The 17,421-nt window shown below is 42.0% G+C and overlaps 1 protein-coding gene across 1 annotated transcript in view; it reads right to left on the bottom strand.

Annotated features, from left to right (window-relative positions):
* COL17A1 (collagen type XVII alpha 1 chain) overlaps positions 1-17,421 on the bottom strand; it is a 54,404-nt gene that overhangs the window by 23,838 nt on the left and 13,145 nt on the right. The window contains exons 2-13 of the mRNA XM_051616568.1: positions 10,603-10,668; positions 9,828-9,872; positions 9,244-9,342; positions 7,161-7,298; positions 6,761-6,808; positions 5,810-5,845; positions 4,200-4,247; positions 3,674-3,817; positions 2,704-2,847; positions 1,899-1,970; positions 847-918; positions 420-485 (exon numbers count right to left, since the gene is read on the bottom strand). Coding sequence (XP_051472528.1) covers positions 420-485; positions 847-918; positions 1,899-1,970; positions 2,704-2,847; positions 3,674-3,817; positions 4,200-4,247; positions 5,810-5,845; positions 6,761-6,808; positions 7,161-7,298; positions 9,244-9,342; positions 9,828-9,872; positions 10,603-10,668 — 978 coding nt within the window. The remainder of the gene's footprint in view (positions 1-419; positions 486-846; positions 919-1,898; positions 1,971-2,703; positions 2,848-3,673; positions 3,818-4,199; positions 4,248-5,809; positions 5,846-6,760; positions 6,809-7,160; positions 7,299-9,243; positions 9,343-9,827; positions 9,873-10,602; positions 10,669-17,421) is intronic.

Below are 17,421 nucleotides of genomic sequence, written 5' to 3'. Positions count from 1 at the left end.
ACAAATCTGACAATGTATAAGCCAATTCCTGTATTGTTGAGTGGTTAAGCCTGGTACTACTGCAAAATCATGATTAAGAGCAACCTTGCAAATGTTTTGGATTGAAATGAAGCACAATTTCACACATGTAGTCTTCTATTCAGTTACTTGCCTGTTGAGCTGAAATAGCTGCAGTTAAATCATCTGAGTTACCACAAAGTAAGGGAGATCTGAATCAGACCACCTCATTTGCTTATTCTTAGCTTCTGGCTCATTTGCTTTTTTTTCAGAAAAGTACTAGTGGGAAACTTGGCTAGTGACATGTCATGCTCCTGAGGAGCCAGACGGGAGTGCCACTCAGCTGTCTGAACCTCTAATTATTTTTATCCTTATATGCTTGTACAAGGCCATGCCTGAACAACTGTGAATGACATACTCACCTGCTGAAGCAGACACACCTGTACTTGCCCTGGTGTTGCTCTGAGAAGTGTTCTTCATCCCATATGCTGCAATGAAGAAATTAATGAAAGAGATGAAGGATTACAAGGTACCTACATACACCAACCTTGGGCTGCACACCATTAAAATAATATTTTCTTATTCAGGGTACCTAAGACAACTCAAACAAGCAAGGGCTACCCCAGCAAGCAAATCTCTGGTGCTTACATAGGCACTGGGAGCTGGTCCTGCACATGCAAAGCAGAGGAAATGTCCCTGAATATCCTCATACTACACTGCTCCACACAGGAAGATAGTAATGAAGGAGTCTCTGTCAATATGAATTTTCTAGTAACTACAGAAAAGGTGGGATAAGGCAACATGCATTGCCCACCCTCACACTTTCTCTAGGCTTAAACTGTTGCTGACCTGTGGAGGCTGCAGTAGCATTCTGGGTCAGGGTTGAAGAGCCTGGAGAAAGGTTGTTTTGAACTCCAAACACTGCAAAGAAAAACATTGCAATGGGGGTTATAGACATCCTGCAGTGCAGGTGTTATTATAGGTAATAACAAAACCAAGCCAAACCAATGACAGTAATAACAACCTCTCCCAATATAGTTCACCAGGTGGCTGGAGGCATCACAGGCCTAAGCATTTCTGTTCAAAAATCCTCCTTACAAAATGTTTTGGGTTTTTTTTTTTCCTTAGATAATTTTGCTGTCTAAGGGCATTTTAAAACATTATCTCAAGTTAGATTGCAAGGCCACTGTCATGGCTGCATGGACATTTCTGCAGGTGGGCACTTGGGAATAAGGTAAATTCGGAAAACTGGCTTGGTCTGACTAAGGGAATTTTTGGGAGATAACTGCACAGAGTATGTGGCAAAGTGCTGTCCAGAGAGAAGCGAACAGCGTGGAAGGTGGCAATTCTGGTGCCAGAATCAGTGTGACAATATTAGTTCAGTGCACAGACTGCTCTCACACACCCTGCTCTCAGTGCAGGCCCAGTAAGAGACCTTGCATGACAGCACTGTACTTTGTAGACACAGTGTGTGTGTGACTATGAAAGGAAGAGAAGGGGTTTAGTGACACTGAAGAGACTCCACCAGAGGTCCCAAGCCAGGTGAAGGAAAAGGAAATTGCAAGGAAAACTGACAGAGGAGCAGTGGGTCTTTATGGATTAGGACATGTAAGTTTATTTTTTAAGGCATTAGGGTGTGTTGTTCTAGGGAAGAAACAGTCTGGCCTAGCAGGTAGTTCTCCCTATCTCCCAGATAAAAATAGTGAGGAGCTAACACCACCTCTGCAGGGCCAACTCAGGATAAATCCACCATAACCAAAGAATTACTGGGGTTTGTAGACACGCTGCTGATGCTGAGATGAAGAACAGAGGAAAAACTGATATAGATATTATTTCATTGTACATGTCTGCCAGGTCTGCGGCGCTGTGCAAGTGTGAAAGGAAGAAGAGGAAAGACTGACCTGTAGAGGAAGTGCTCAGGCCTGTGTTCAGAGTATGATTGCTGGGAGCCAGGTTATTTGGAACACCAAAAACTGTAAAATGGGGAGGAAAATGCTATTATTTCTCTGGAATTGGAAATCCATCACTTGAAGGTCAGTGGCACAGTCACAGAAAGAGTCATAGTTGCTTAGAAATGCAGTTAGTGAAAATGGCCAATAATTGCATAGAGGAAAAATCTTGAAAATTGTGACACCAAAACCACTCTTTTACTCAACTGATAAAGCAGAGAAATCCAGTATCAACTTGTGAAACACTGCGAGAAAGCAAAGCTTTTAATACCATGCTGTCATAAAGTTTCCTGAGGTTTTTCTCTGCAGCTGGGAAAGGGAGCATACCCAGCACTTAGAAGTGGGCCTTAAAAGGTATAATCACATCCAACACTTATTGAATACATCTTTAGTGTATGAGGATGGAAGAGTTAGGCCCAGATGTTCTTACAATAGGCCAGGATAATCCAATGTTAACTAGACTGCAGAACCAGTTCTGATAGGGAATATGAGCCTGACCTTATTGATAAAGCTATCATCAAAGTTTAGCAACAGGTCAGGACAATAGATCCTCACAAAGAAGGATTTTCAAATACAGTCAATGTAGAAACAGAGAGCACCAAGTTACAGAAAACCAGAGAAAATTCAAGCATTTCCCCTGCCATCTTGATACTTCCATCATTTTAATTACTCTTGTTGTGCAAAAATAAAAGCACAGAGCCAATTTCAGTATGGAGTCACTCCCATCCTTCAAGCCTAGACGGTCCAGGGAGCATACCTGATCCTGTAGAGTGAGACATAGTATTGATCAAGGAAGAGCTGTTATGGTATCCACCAAGGGAAGACCCAGCAGGCAGAGTGGAGGACCACACATATGGAGGGAGGGCAGTATTCAGTATGGTTGTATCATATGTCCCTGACACTGTAAAAAAAAAAACCAACAACAGAAGTGTTTTTTAATGAGACCAACCTTGTGGCTTAGCATGCATTGCAGGTTTAAAAGGCAAACAACTTCAACTGTCTTAACTTTAATTACCCTTGTGTAGTTGACACAATTCACAGTGTCCTCCATTCTGTCACTAAATGATCCTGGGCCATGGGATGTATGAATTCTACTTCCCACATGTGGCTCTGATTAGTTCACTAGTGAATTAAAATTGGATTAAAATTCCCAATTTTAGACAGGATTTGAGTCACGTGCAAGAAAAGGGTATTGCTTGTTCCTAGATACTGGTGGAGGACAGTGAAGTGAACGTGAATACCACTGCTTCAAACACTGTTATGTGGCTTATAAATAATAAAATCTGATTATAGTATTTTAAGTACCACTTCTATTATTACCAAGTCCTAGTGATCTCTGAACCATGTGGCATGGCCAATAAATCAAACACTTTTTTCTTCAGTGATTTGTCCATCTTGCATGGAGATTAGAGATCAAAACGCTCGAAGACATATTTGCTTAGAGCTCTTGTCTTTGCCAGAAACACCTCTGAATTAAAGCTGGTGGTAGCAGGAACTGGCTTATTTTTATGGCAATTAGACAAGTTATTAGAAAGCTACCAAAAATGGCTCTTGCTAGGGCAATATCTGGACAGTCCTCCAGCATCCTGACCCTTTTTTTGTCTTGCCACCACTGTCTGGGACAGAGATCATGTATTCTTACTCAGATGTTCTTATCAACCGGGTATTTTTATGGCAAATAATATTTGTGATGGCTCCAGTGTTGCTAACTGTCCTCTGCCAAGTACCTGATTGGGAGCTTTCCGTAACCATCTTTGTCTCCACCACAGCCTTTTTTGGTATCGGGAGCGTATTTGATGGTGATCGAGTAGGGCTGCAGCTGGCCGATCGACTTCCTTTCACTAAACGTTTCACATCATCCAGCTCTGTCCCTGGCAGGAAAAACAAGTGTCCAGATTCACCCAAAAGCCATAGTTTCATTGATCTGTAACCCTGTGCTGGCTAAACCACTCCGTGGAATTTGCCCGTGTCTATGAAGCTGCAGTTTCTGGGGATGCCACTTATTTAATAACAATGCTCCAGGGCCTCGTTTCTGGGGCTAAGTATAACTAAATCCTTGCAAGACCACCATCTAACCCACACCACACTTATTTGCTCAGAAAGTGGAGACACATGAATATTCTTAACAGGAAAAAAATGAATGTCATGCTGCTATCTGTCATCATGAAGACTAAGCCCCAGAGACGCTGCAGACATACCCAGAGCCACAATATCTTATACCTGATGCCCTGAAATAAAAGACATGGCACTTACATCTGCCAGTGGGAGATGCGCTCTGCAGTCGGACTCGGATCTCACTCTCTGGGAAGAGATAAAGCAGATCATGACTGTGGAGGATTTGTGCCCTGGGCTGGGAACAAGTCTTTAGGCTGAATTACTTCCATCTTGCTGTCTTGCTGTTTGATCTGAGCAGCTCTCACAGCCCATGTGCAGTGGTTGTAAATTGGTTTGGGTGACTTTGTTGTGGAGTCACATTTTGCTACTTCTAATTCTAGAGAGCTATATTTTACTCATTGAGGGCCTCTGTTGAAGTCAACAGCATTGCTACTGCCAGACACACAGAAGGTGTAGCTATTTAGTCCTCAATCTCACTGATATTCCCAGCCATCATTATTATTATAAATGTCCTCTGAATAAAAAGTTAAGAGACCCAAAAGAAGCTTACCAAATATACAAATTCCCGACTACTTCTTAGGCAAAATTCACACTGTCATCTCTACAGTGGGCTCTATGATTCAGCTTCTTACAACCTGTTGACTTCTCTTTTGGCTCACTGAATGTAATCAGGCCAATTTTAAGTCAACATTCTCACCAGTCATTACTGACTTATACAGTCCAGCACAAAATACTAGAGTTTATGTGATTTGACTGGGCAAGCCTCTAAGCTTGCCACCCACAAGCAAACTGGCCAGCCAGGACATGTGATAAATCCTCTTCAAGACGAAATCTGGCAGTGCACACACTATAAAAGAAACAGTAGATTTGGCATTCATGTGAAGAAGCTGATGGATTGGAATTGTTTTCTGAAGTAATATGAGAAGCTGGAGCTGTTTCTCTGGTGTCTGTTTTATTATGTATGGCCTAATTCTGCTGGTAGCTCGTGTATGTATTGTGCTAGAGGAGACTGAAGACATGAGGTAGAATAATTGGTAACTGTGACACTCTACAGGAGGATTGTGCAAGAACACACTTTGATTTATATCCACTGCTAAAATTAACTGGGATAAAGTGACATTATAGTTTTCTCTTCAAGCACCTAGGAACAGACACTGCACTCTTACAGAGCAATATAATCCTTCTTTTCCCAACATAGTCAATAAATCATTAGAAGAGCTGAATGATTTAAACAATGCAGAGCTTTACGGTGAGCTGGCTAAACAAACCACAGCAAGTCCATAATTCCCTCACCACCTCTTTACTACCAGCATGAGATCATTTCAGGGTTTGGCCTTGTCATTCGTAAAATAGATGGCAGTAGGAGGAACATTAATATAATTACTGTAAATATGTCAGAGACAGGTCACAGAGATGGACTGGGTTTATTAGCAGTGAACAGAGAAGACACAAGACTATGTCCTGTGCCCCCACATGTCCAGGCCCCAAGCAGATTCTCCTTTCTGACACAGTTCAAACCACTGTGACTTCTTCTACTAAGGTCAATTTTTACACCCTTTTTAGGGTGCAATTTAAGTAATTGCATACAGATAAATGGTTCAAATCTGCAGTGGTGCAAACGCACATACCTGATCTGACTGCTCTAGATTCAGACTGATTGATTCCAGCTAAGCAACAGGTCCACTGAACACACCCTGAATCATACTGAAGAAAAAAAAGGAGGCTTCTAAAAGCACAGTATCACTCACCTCGACTCTGGCTTCTCCCTCTTGTAAAGGTCGATGCTGTGAACAGCAATGAGAGAAAAGCAATATTAGGCTTTACTGCCTGTGACATCTCTGAAAATGAACACACAGGTCTTGCTCAGAGTGCTCAGATTCACAGTGACTTTTACTGGGACACAGCTGGGGAATTGAACCCTTAGAGTTTTTACCAGGTCCCTGTTGGACTGTAAGGTATCTGAAAGAATGTAGAGTATTATTTCTGAACCAACAGCTGTTTCTCTTTGTACACAGAAATGTTGTTCATAGATGGCGATATCATATTTCAACAGGCCAAAGGAAGCTAACAGGCCTGCTTACCTCACTGACCAAGGTTGGACACCATGAAACCCTGCCTTCTCTCTAAGCCAGAGAGAGGGTCTTTTTCACTATCTATCTGCACTAAGTAAAATTGGCAGCTCAGAGTCTGGATAGGGCAAGCTCATACCTGCTGACAACGTTCAGTATAAATATGTCACTGGATAGCCAGTTCATTTTTCCATATAAATATTCTGAAGCTTAGAAAAGAGCTACTGGAAAAGCATGACCAGTAATGGTTCAATATCCTAAGAGTCTGGGCTTTCTTACTTGCAGCTATTCTCCTAGCTATGGTGGGTGGTGGAAGGAAATATGAAGCATCTCATGTCTATGTTCTCCTGTCCATGTCCTGTGCCATATAGGGACCATCACAAAAGCAGTTGAGAGCAGCATCTGTATGGCAGGCACTCTCTGTGTGAGTATGTATCAGCATGAGATCCTGCTGTCAGTTGTTAATGTAAATCCCAAATAACTCCTTCAAAGTCATGGAGCTGTATTGGCTGCCCAGTACAGAGGCAGTATAGGTAAAGCGAGACACAGCAACGTGCAAAATACCACTGTAGTCTCTAATTCACCTGACTTGCCATAACATTCAGAGAAACAGCTCTAAAAAGAACGTACCAGACTCTTTTCTGGGAAACTCAGGAGAAGAGTTGGCACTGGAGCTCCCTGCAAAGAACAGAAATGTGTTCATTAATACTTTGCACAAGATCATTAAAAGCTTTCAAAATATGTCTTCCTGGTAACTGTCTAATCCCAGTGGGCAATAAACATTTCCATTTAAAAAGGAAGCTACTCAGGATTACATGAAAGAGCTGCTAATGTTTTTCAAAAACATGCCACAACTCCTTTTAGGAATAAGCATTACTATAAATAGGACAATCATTAAAATATATCCCTGATGGCTTATTTCCTAGCAAAACCACAATGGGATTCTTGTGCTATTTGGGATAATCCTGCATTAATGCAACCTCAAAGAGCACTACACATTGCCTCCTTCCTATGGCATGTTCTGTGATACCTTCATACGTTGCATGGCGGTTGACATAGGTTTTTCTTTCAAATGTTGAGCCAGGTGATTTCGTGAGAGTAGAGCTGGGAGACTGGGTTTGTCTGTAGCTGGTGGTTGATGATGATGAATTCAACCTACCACTTCCACCTATAGGCAAAGTAAAACAAAACATCCTGAGGAAGTTGAAGATATGTCCTGGATGTACACCCTGGATGCTGTTGGTGCTCTATGTTACTGTCCCTTGAGCTGGACAAATTTGCACTGGTACCTCACAACCAGAGATGGGCAAGAACCACATCTGCGTCCAACTCTGACTGGCCTCAGCATTCAGTGCAAAGAGGAGTATTGGTTATCTTTGTGGTTTCAAAACAAATCTCGTCAATGTTATACATGACAGCAGGTTTTGGCCGAGGGGCATGAATGAGGCATATCCCCTGAGCACGATAAATCCGGCTCTGGATGGTGCTGGGTCTTGGTTTGGGTACAGATCCACCAGTAAACTCAAGTGTTACATGACACAGGCCACAAAAACTGGGAGATGGTTAAACCAAACTCAAACTGCTGGAGGACACAGTTCATGAGATAAGGAAAAGCACAGATAAGTGCACTTCCAAAATAGCTGTCTGCACTCTCATCTAGTCACGCCTTAGTCCATTTTCTGCAGAAGTGATAGAGGTGTGCATCTGGCCCAAGGCAGCCTGGACGTTATTAGTGGCTGTTGCATTTAGACAGAGGAAAGCATTTTCCTTCCTAAACCACTTCAGTGCTGTGGAGAAAGAACTGAGCAGCCATAACTAATGTTTTCATATTCTTGTATGAAATATAATGCTGGAGTATGATCAGAGTGCAGCAAAAGAGGGAGTCCTGTGATGAAGTGTAACATATCCATGCTGATCAGCAGGATCTGACTGCATATTGTTTACCCATCGCTGCAAAAAAGTGTGTGCTCTTGTGATCTCAACTGAGTGTTTTGTTGCTGACTTTCCCCTCGACAAGGACCTGTTTTGATCGGTAAGTTTTCCACCTAATTCAGCAGAAAGAACTGCAGTGACAAGCAGGCCTTGTCGGAAGCACTCTGCAAGTGGAGTGGGAAAGCAGAGATTAGAAAACGCTCTGTGAAACTTCAAGAACTCATTATCTCGGGAGTTCAGATTCTTTTCTCTTCCTCCACACACTGAAAAGATATGAGGAAGATGGCAATCTTGCAGAGTTATCCGAGTTTGCAGCACTGGGTTCAGTTCTCAGACTGGTGCCAGTCCAGACAATTAGACTGACATCTTCACTGGAGTTACTTCACATCTGCCCTGAGGCAGTTATTCCACACTCTGGCCTCTAATTGTTAAGGAGGTGTCTGTCAGATCTATTGAGTATGGCTGATTCTGCTATTGAGCTTTTAAACTCCATTCCCTTTGGTTTATCCACCCTTTTGGAGCTTAGAGAATGTTTTCTACAAGGATTGCTAGACAGTCTGTCCCACTGGGGACAGAGACAGAAACCTGGCTAGGAAGCTTGTTCTTCAGAAACCTGACAATCTAACAGCTGGACAAAGAATGCTGCTAGAGAGGAACCCTCTTTTTATGGAGGAGACAGCACATAACAATACAGTACTCCAGAAAATGTGTCAAACTGTTCAAAGTGCTAAAGCCAGGGATATGTACACACAAGAAAATGCTTTCTAGGAAATTCTTTAATAGTATCTATGCTCAGCAAGATCAACAAAATATATTAATAAAAACTGCCTTTTGAATAAAAATGGTCAGAAAGACTGTGATTTGGAAATCTTGAAAGAAGGGAAATTTGGTTTCTAAATAACTTCTTAACCACCGAGAGAGCAGTATTTGTGGTTGCTGGTTTTGTCCCGAAATGAAGTTTTCTCTGTAGTAAATGGGAATTTTGCCATTTACTCACCCATTCTCACACACAACTTTGAGGAAGGAATATCTTTGCTTTGAGTATTTGCCACCTGTACTTTCATAAAACCTGTTTTCCTTACCTCTGGCTTATCCTACTTCCCTCCTTATAATCTATCCTCTGACCATATATGCTGCCTTTGCTCTCTGTTTCCTCACTGTGTAATGTCTTCATTCCTTACTTGAAGTCACATAGCTGCTGCCATGAGTGTAAGACCTCTTTTCCACTCCGCTCCCTCCAGTGTGAGATGATGCTTTGAGCCCACTGCTGCTCCCTCCTTCTGGAAGAGATGAGCACAAAATGAAGCATTCTCCTCAGGTAAAAATGAGAAGAGTAAGCACACTGCAAGACTGTCCTCACACTATATTACAAGTAGAGCTTCATGTCTGGTGAGATATCAGAATGGCAAGAAGTGTCTTGGCAGAGCAGATAAGCATTCACACTGCAGGTCCAGCAGGTTTGTATTCAAGTTTTGCTCCATACATGGACTGAAGGATACTCCTGTTAACTCTCATCATAAATGAGGTAAGTGGACTGCGTGGCTTTGTTTCTTACAATAGCCAGGCACCTCCCCACATAATGTTCCTTCTCTCCACTAACAAGTATTTTTAGAGAGGCATTTCTGAAAATAGCTTCTCTTTGGGTACAAGTCTCTCTGCACTGAGATGTGCTGCACCCAGGGATTTATGAAAATAATGCAGTCAAAAAGCATGGAAGGGTACAGAACACTGAGCAGAAGTAATGTAGTGACTAACAAATACTTACTGGGTGGTAAGGATGTCAGCCTTGTGGTTACAGTCTCTGTGATAACTGAGGAAAGAAAAGGGTGCAGAAGTAATGGCATGTTAATATAGCCAAACTAGATCAGTGCTCTACTTTATTTCTGAGACTCATTCAAAGAAGATCAACTCATTTAAAGAAAAGTCCCTTAAGACCACACTGCCTGGGGGCTGAAGACTCATTAGCACACAGTGCTGTGTATTTGTTTGCAGGCCTTTCTAACTGAACAGTAACTAAGAACATCACTGTGGTGAAAGACCTTTTTTGTTTACAAGATCCCAACAAAACACTGAAGCATTATAATTTCTAGGCACTGGACCACAGCCACTGCTGTAACAGCAAAGCCCATGGTCAGACACCTTACTAGCTTTCTAGAGGCTAATTCCCATAATGCCAGCAGAAAACATCCTCTGTTTTACATACAACCAAGAAAGATACCTTAAAGAACATTTTCTAGGCCACACAGGGCATTGATATCAGAGGTAGGAGGAGAATCCAACTGTCTGCACTGTCGGCTAGAAATATTACCACAGGGCAGTCATCCGTGATTCAACAATCAGGTCATGCTACATATCTCTCTATATCTGATCTTGGCCATTTTACTCCTTATTCTGTCTTCAATAGAGAGACCAGGGGTAGGCACAGAATTTAGTTCTGGACCTCTGGTCAGCATCCAATCCCATAGAAAACCGTGCATCCACTTCTGGAATTTTTGATGTGTGACATAAAATAAATAAATTTTAAAAAATGTTCTCCTTACGTCTTTCAGTAACTTCTGATCCATCTTGCCTCGTTTTCTTTGTTACAGGATCCATAACATTGCCACCTGCCGGGAAAGCAGAAAGATTGCACTCAGAGCTCTGTGAATAGTAGGAGATGACACCTCCCAACAAGTCCCACCACTCTTCTCCCTTCAGCTGGGTACTACACTAGCTGGAAGACATCCGTCTCAGGGAGTTTACAGTGCCTTTCCAGAACCATGTAGTATTACTAATAGACCAGCATCACTTGCCTTCAAAAATGGATGCTGCACAATGAAGCAGAGCTGAAACAGCATGAGGGGCTGTAAAGACAACAGGTGAGATAGGGGCAATTGAAGCAAATCCACTCAGTGCTGGAGAAGTTTGGACCTGGATTTATATCCAGACTTTGTTGCACTATGCTATGTGTTTCAGCTATGCCCCTATAAATTCTTGATCAAAACCACAGGATCCAAATGCCACTCCCACACATCTGCTCTGTGTAGGACTCAACGGTACAGGATTAAAAACACAGGCAGCTGCAGGAGTAAGATACCTACACCATGCCAGTACTGCCAGAGAAGACTAAGCAGAGGTACTGTTGCACTTCTGACATTCTCAGGGTACCTTCTTGCTAAAGCCTAAATCCCCACCACTGACTTTCCTAAAGCAGAAAAACACTGGAGATATCTTTAAACTAGCTATCTTTTCCTTAAGTAAGGAACTTAAGGTTGGAAGTGCTCTTTCTGGCTTTAAAGGCAGAGCAGAGATGATTTGGAGACCCTGCCTGTGGCTTTGGAATCTGATCTAATTTAATGCCAGCTTAGGTCAGCCTACACACTATTGTAATCACTGCTGTGAATGCTGCGTACACTCTCCTTCATGACTTGGATTCCTGTCTAGTCAAAATCACAATCTCTAGCAGAGATACAACTGTCTGCCAAGGCAGGAATACCACAAAGAAGCATTGTGATTGTGGAAAGAAAGATTAGCTACAAGGGAAAACACTGCTGTCAGAATGAAATATACATTGCTTGCTTCTAGTGTCTCTGAGATAACATACTGCGATCAATAAGAAGGAAGAGATGTAACTTGCTCACAAGGTGATAATAAGCCAAAACTCTCCACTGCATTTGAAGACAACTCCTTAAAACAGAAGGCTTAGCTGTACCAAAAACTATACACTTAACAGGCTGAGTCTAAAATAAAAGTTTTGGGTGAAATTCCTTCCAAGTTTTAGAGCCCAGCTTGAGGCAGAACCCAAAACTGTGTCATCCAATTCAGCTGCCATTTGAGTTTGATCCTCATGATTCCACTTACCCTTCTGCAATGCCTACCCAGTAACCCCCATGATGTTAGCCTGCAAAGCCCATGCATAAATAATGACACAAGGCAGGATGCAGCAGAGAATCTGAAGGAATATCTGAAATTCAGATTCTGTTCTGTCTTTGAGCAGCTCCTGCTATTTCCAGAGCTGGACAGGAACAATTTGATGTAGAAGACAAGTCAAGCCACTTTAGCCTCCTATCACAGAATCAGCTGAACTTTGCAGAGATCATCCACAGCACCCACAGCCCTTATTCTCTGTAACTCAGACCCTGAGCCTGACTAAGTAGCCCTGTAAATGGGGCTCCTGAGACCACGTTCAAGTCCTTTCACAACCTCAGTAGTAGGATACTACCCAACCCCTACAGTGCTTGCTAACACTGGGAATGTCCAAGGGATTATCCAGGGCACTGATTTCAAGGCATATGCAAGACTGCAGCTGTATGTGTTAGGATAGTTCCTCCTCCAGCAGGATGCCAGTCCCTGGCAATGGAAGGGTTCCTCATCACTTACTAGAAGGAAAGGCAGTATCTCTGCTACTCTTCCTTATTGCATTAATAATGAAAGCAACTTGCAAACTCCTTCCCTAAAAACAGATGCTTGGAAGCTGTTGTCTACATGTCAGCACTGTTGGCTTTGCCAGTGTTTTTGGCAGGGATCACAGCTTTATTTTTATAAGATGCCTTCCTACTGCCTTGTAGCCCCAGAGCTCTAATTCCTTTCCACTATTGGGAAGTGGTGCTGGTTATGGATACTGGAAGAGGCTGGCAACACTACGGAGTGAATGCTTCTTCTCCATCTTTGCCTTCCCTTGAGAAAGGACAGTATCTTGCTCTGATATCAAAAAGAAAATAAGAGGTTAAACCACATCTTTGGAGCCAAACATGCCACAGCCCAGCCCAAGCACATGGTGCATTTTCATCTATGTTGCATGTGTGATTGCCACGTGAATGCAAAAGCCAGCTCAGGCTCCAGCAGGCTGACTGAGCTGGATTTCCATTATGTGCCAGGACTGACTCATTTCACCATGTCCTTTCTGGAATCACAAACACATACCTGTGGGCTACGTCTGTGGCAAAGCAACAGCACTGTTCAATCATCAAAGCCACCTGCAATTATGTCTGAGCAACAAGCAGGAACTTGTGAAGTGGGATCACTCTCAAATTATCACAGGCAGTGAAAGACATTGCAACCCTATGGTCAGCTTAACAGAAACTCAGAGGTTGTGGTGCACTTGTGGTACCCACAGAAATAGGGAATTTGCACACCTTAATGCCACTAGGTGGAGAGGTCTAGCACTGCCACACATGTTCAAACTGCTTCCTCTCTGTACAGCACTGAAAAGCAGGATAGTAAAAGCTGCACAGCTTTGCCAGGAATGCTTAGATCCATGCTTTCCACATAAACCCGATACTGTTCCACCTGACTGGAGTGCAGCACACTGACAAGGACACTAAGCCAGTCTGAAATGGGACATTCAACCCCCTCTTATTATTTTAGAAGTTAGGCATTGTGTGCAATGGTAAATGAAGCTTGTTACAGACATTTTTCAAAAAAGGAGGGAAATAGCCACAAAGACATATTTTAACAGGAAAATGAAAGCAGGCACATTTCAGATTCCTTTATTCCTCCATCATCTCCTTCCAATTTTCAAGTCAGAATGCTGTTACAATCTCAAAGCACATCCTTTCAGCTCTCTCCTCCCTCCATTAACAAGGGTCCTGCTCTGAGACACTCCATGAGGAGAAAGAGGCACCAGCAGGTGCTGAGACTAATAATATTTAATGTTACTGAAACCCTTTGATCAAAAATGCTCTGAGACTTAGCAGATGCCTCCAAACTATGTCATTGACTTTGTTAAAAGCAAATGCCATGGTTCCCATCATATCAAACATCTCTTGGGATGCCCTTTTGTCTTAATCAAGCCTTACGGGTGCCACTGTCCTGGGACTAATAGAACTGGTTTAAAAACGGTCTCTTATCTCTCTGACTTCACAGTCTAGGAGTCTGACCTTCTCATTCTGCTTTAAAAGTTGTCCTTTTCAGTTATTCTACCAAACCCAACACAGTCAGAATCAAATCAACAAAATCATGCTTCCAAATCTGCTCATTTTGTAGACTCACTGAAGCAATGCTAATGCCAGGGAAGCAGGTCAGATGACCAACCAAAGCTTGGATGTGCTGTAGGAAGCAAATTCTTCTCAGTCCATAACCTGTCCTGGCTTCTTTGTCACAAATATGTGCACATTTCCCAGAGCACAAGCAGGAGCACTGCCCAGACTTCACTCTACACTGCCAGGTGCTTTCCTTTCAAAAATGTATCCTCACTGCGCCTACTTAATTGTGCTACCCAAAATTAAACATGCCAAATCAAGATCATTCTGACCTGCACAAGGTTCTTGCCTCAGGAGACAAACAAACTGGTATTATAAAAATTATATTTGCAGAAAGGAAAGTACCATTTCACAGATGAAGAAACTAATCACGAAAGGGCAAGCCATCTCCCTAAAGTCCCTCTACAATTCAGTCCAAAGACAGGAAGACAGGTCTTTTACCATATGCCATTATGCTCAGATTGCTAGACCTTGGTGCAGAAAAGATTCAAACTGATTCTCAAACCACACTTTTCTGACGTATTGTGAAAAAGCTTCAAAACCACCCTACAGTGCCTTCTAACCTGTGACAAAAATGTGTCCCAAAGTCCGTAATCAGTGAGTCACTGCTGATAAAGAAATCCCCCTGTCTGAGACAAAGCAAAGTTTGGCCATGGCAACACAAACTTTCACCCAGAAGCAGCACTAGAGATTTTCCTTAATATCACACCACCTGAAGCTCCAATTTCCATGTATTGTTTCAGCAGCACACTCCAGATCTGCTCAGTTTTAAAAATAGGCAACAGATGATCTACATGCCACCATACTGGTACCCTAACAGAACAGAGAACATTCAGCTAAACTCTATTTGCACAGTAGTTTCAAAAAATGCATTAAAAATGTACCCAGAGCTTGCCTTCACATTTCTTATCTCCCAGCAGGTACAATCCTTTCTCTTGATATTGACTTTAAAAGAGCTGCATTCACTGGTGAACACAAAAACAAAATAACCCAGCTCTTACACAATCTTATTTTTACATTGTATTCCCCACAGAAAGATATAACACCTCCTCTAATACTGCCTGAGAACACAACCTTGTTCTTCAAGGGATCTGGAAGAGAGAAAATAAGATACTTTTTCCCTTTTTTTTTTTTTTTTTTTTTTTTAGTAATGTAACTTACCTGGAGTGCTTTGGTTACTGAACTCAAGATCTTTTTCTCCTCAACTGTTTCCTTTCTACTAAAATTTGCCACCTACACTTTATATCTTGTCCTTGCTGAGGTGTGTGGAATCTGAGTGATCATCCAAAAATGTTCACCTCTTCTTTATTTAATCTATTTTATCCTCTCCCTGCTCCTGCTTTTCTATTCCCGTGCTCTTAAACAAGTCCCAACAAAGGCGTGGTGTGGTTTCCTGCCTCACCCTACCCTTCCAATTATCTGACACTCGCTAGAAAAAAAAATATCTGCCTCCAGGAATCAAACTTATTGAAAGCAAAAACACTCCTACCTATTTGCTCAGGTAGATTAACTATTTAGAACCCAGACAGACAACGGTGAGAAGGCTTATGTGAAGGAAAACGAACTGCCACAGAACATTGCACAGCACCTGCTGATGTCTCTGCAGAGCTGGCTGCAAGCTAAGCATACCTTGCTGCTTGTAATACAAGGGGCTAAACTCCCAGCCACTATAAACTGGCTGAAAAGCACTCAAGTCAGTGGTCTGAACTGTCTTGCCAACCTCACAGATATTTATGCTCTATTCAGAAGATAGCACTATTAATAAATAAAAATACACCAAACCAAGTAAGGAACTACATTTCTTCCATGTATATCACCTACAGACTTCTCACTGAATAGGAACTGGAGCAGAAGAGCTGCCATGGTGGGTCAAAGCAAAACTCCATCCAGCTCAAGACCCTGTTCTTCCATTGTGGCCCATTTTAACAGGCCTGGAAAGACTATGTGAACAGGAGAAGTATATGCAGGTTATTTCCTGGTGCACAGTGGAGACTTCCTAACCCAAAACCAGCAGCATTGCAACCATTCCTTGATTGATATTTTCCATGAATTTGTCAAATTATTTTTTAAATCTGTACAACACTGTAGTTGTACAGTGTCCTACAGCAAAGATTTTTACAGCTTAACTATACCTTGTGTAAACATTTTTCCTCCTACTGAACATGAGAGTGTCATTTGATGTCCTGTGTTTCTTTATAAGAACCAGAATTCACCTTAGCTTCTCTCATCATCCACAGATTTTGACAGATTCGTGCCAATGAATGGGAAAGAATTCGATGCTTCATGCATATTTTTGCACAGACTTTTTGAGGGATTGTAGCTGCATACTGCCAAGGTCACACTCTGCTCTTTTACATTCTATACTGGAAATTTCCAAAGGTGTGTAGGAATATGGCTGCTATACAGCATCACACTGCCACTCCAAAGGCTATGCCCCGTGTTTGTTGATGGGGATCAAGACTTATTCAGAATTCATCAATGCATCTCCTAAAATCCCAGAACATTTATTTATATTTCTCTTTACTCAGACACATATTTCTGAAGCATAATTTCCTCCCTGCATGGAGAAAGCATCCATTACTCTGCCTTCTGAACATTAATCAAAGGACATTTAGTTGTCTTAACAAGCTGCAAGTGGTAATTAAGTTGTTAAGAGGTGTAGAATTCAGCCTGGAACCTGGCCAAACTGCATTTGACCAAAAGGATAAAAGTATGTGCTGGTTTGAGCTTTATCTTTTTGAACTTCATGCCCTTTGAACATGACACATTATTGTCTCTCTTACTATCAATTGCACTTTAAACCTGCACTTTGACAATCTCATTTTACATCTGCTTCCAGCACAACCCACAACTACGTACTTCAGACATAGCCTGGCTGCTCACAGAGAGAAGTTGTTCAAGACAAGACAGCACTAAATGCACTATTATAGACCCAGCAGTATGAAGGAAACTCATTGGAATGGCAGACAGACTTCATTAGAGCAGGAGATAGGACCTTTTCAAGATAATGTCCTCAGGACTGGAGGAATTTTCTCCCTCCTTTACCCTCGGCTACTAGTTTTCCTTATACATATTTACAAACAAAAGGTAGCCATCACAATTTTGATAAAATAAGAAAATTACAGCATTTTAATCCCTGCAGAATTGTGACTGACAAAGACACTAGTCTAACGTTTCTTGAGAACAAAGTGTTCATGGAGCATCTCTTCATTACTTATTTCACCAATTTCTTACTGGAAAGATAAAAAAGGGGGTGGGGGGTTATGACATAAAGGTTCTTTAAAAAGAAAGTAAAAATAAATCACATATTGAAAACCACTGACTCTGTATTTAAAAGGGGTGAAGATGAAATTGAGGATGCTGCCTAATGAAACACACTGCTTAGTTCACTCAAGTTCC

Source organism: Apus apus, chromosome 4 (genome assembly GCF_020740795.1).
Source record: "Apus apus isolate bApuApu2 chromosome 4, bApuApu2.pri.cur, whole genome shotgun sequence".
Taxonomy (NCBI): Eukaryota; Metazoa; Chordata; class Aves; order Apodiformes; family Apodidae; genus Apus; species Apus apus.
Note: the sequence above shows the minus strand (reverse complement) of the source record. Positions and strands in the feature narration are given on the sequence as shown.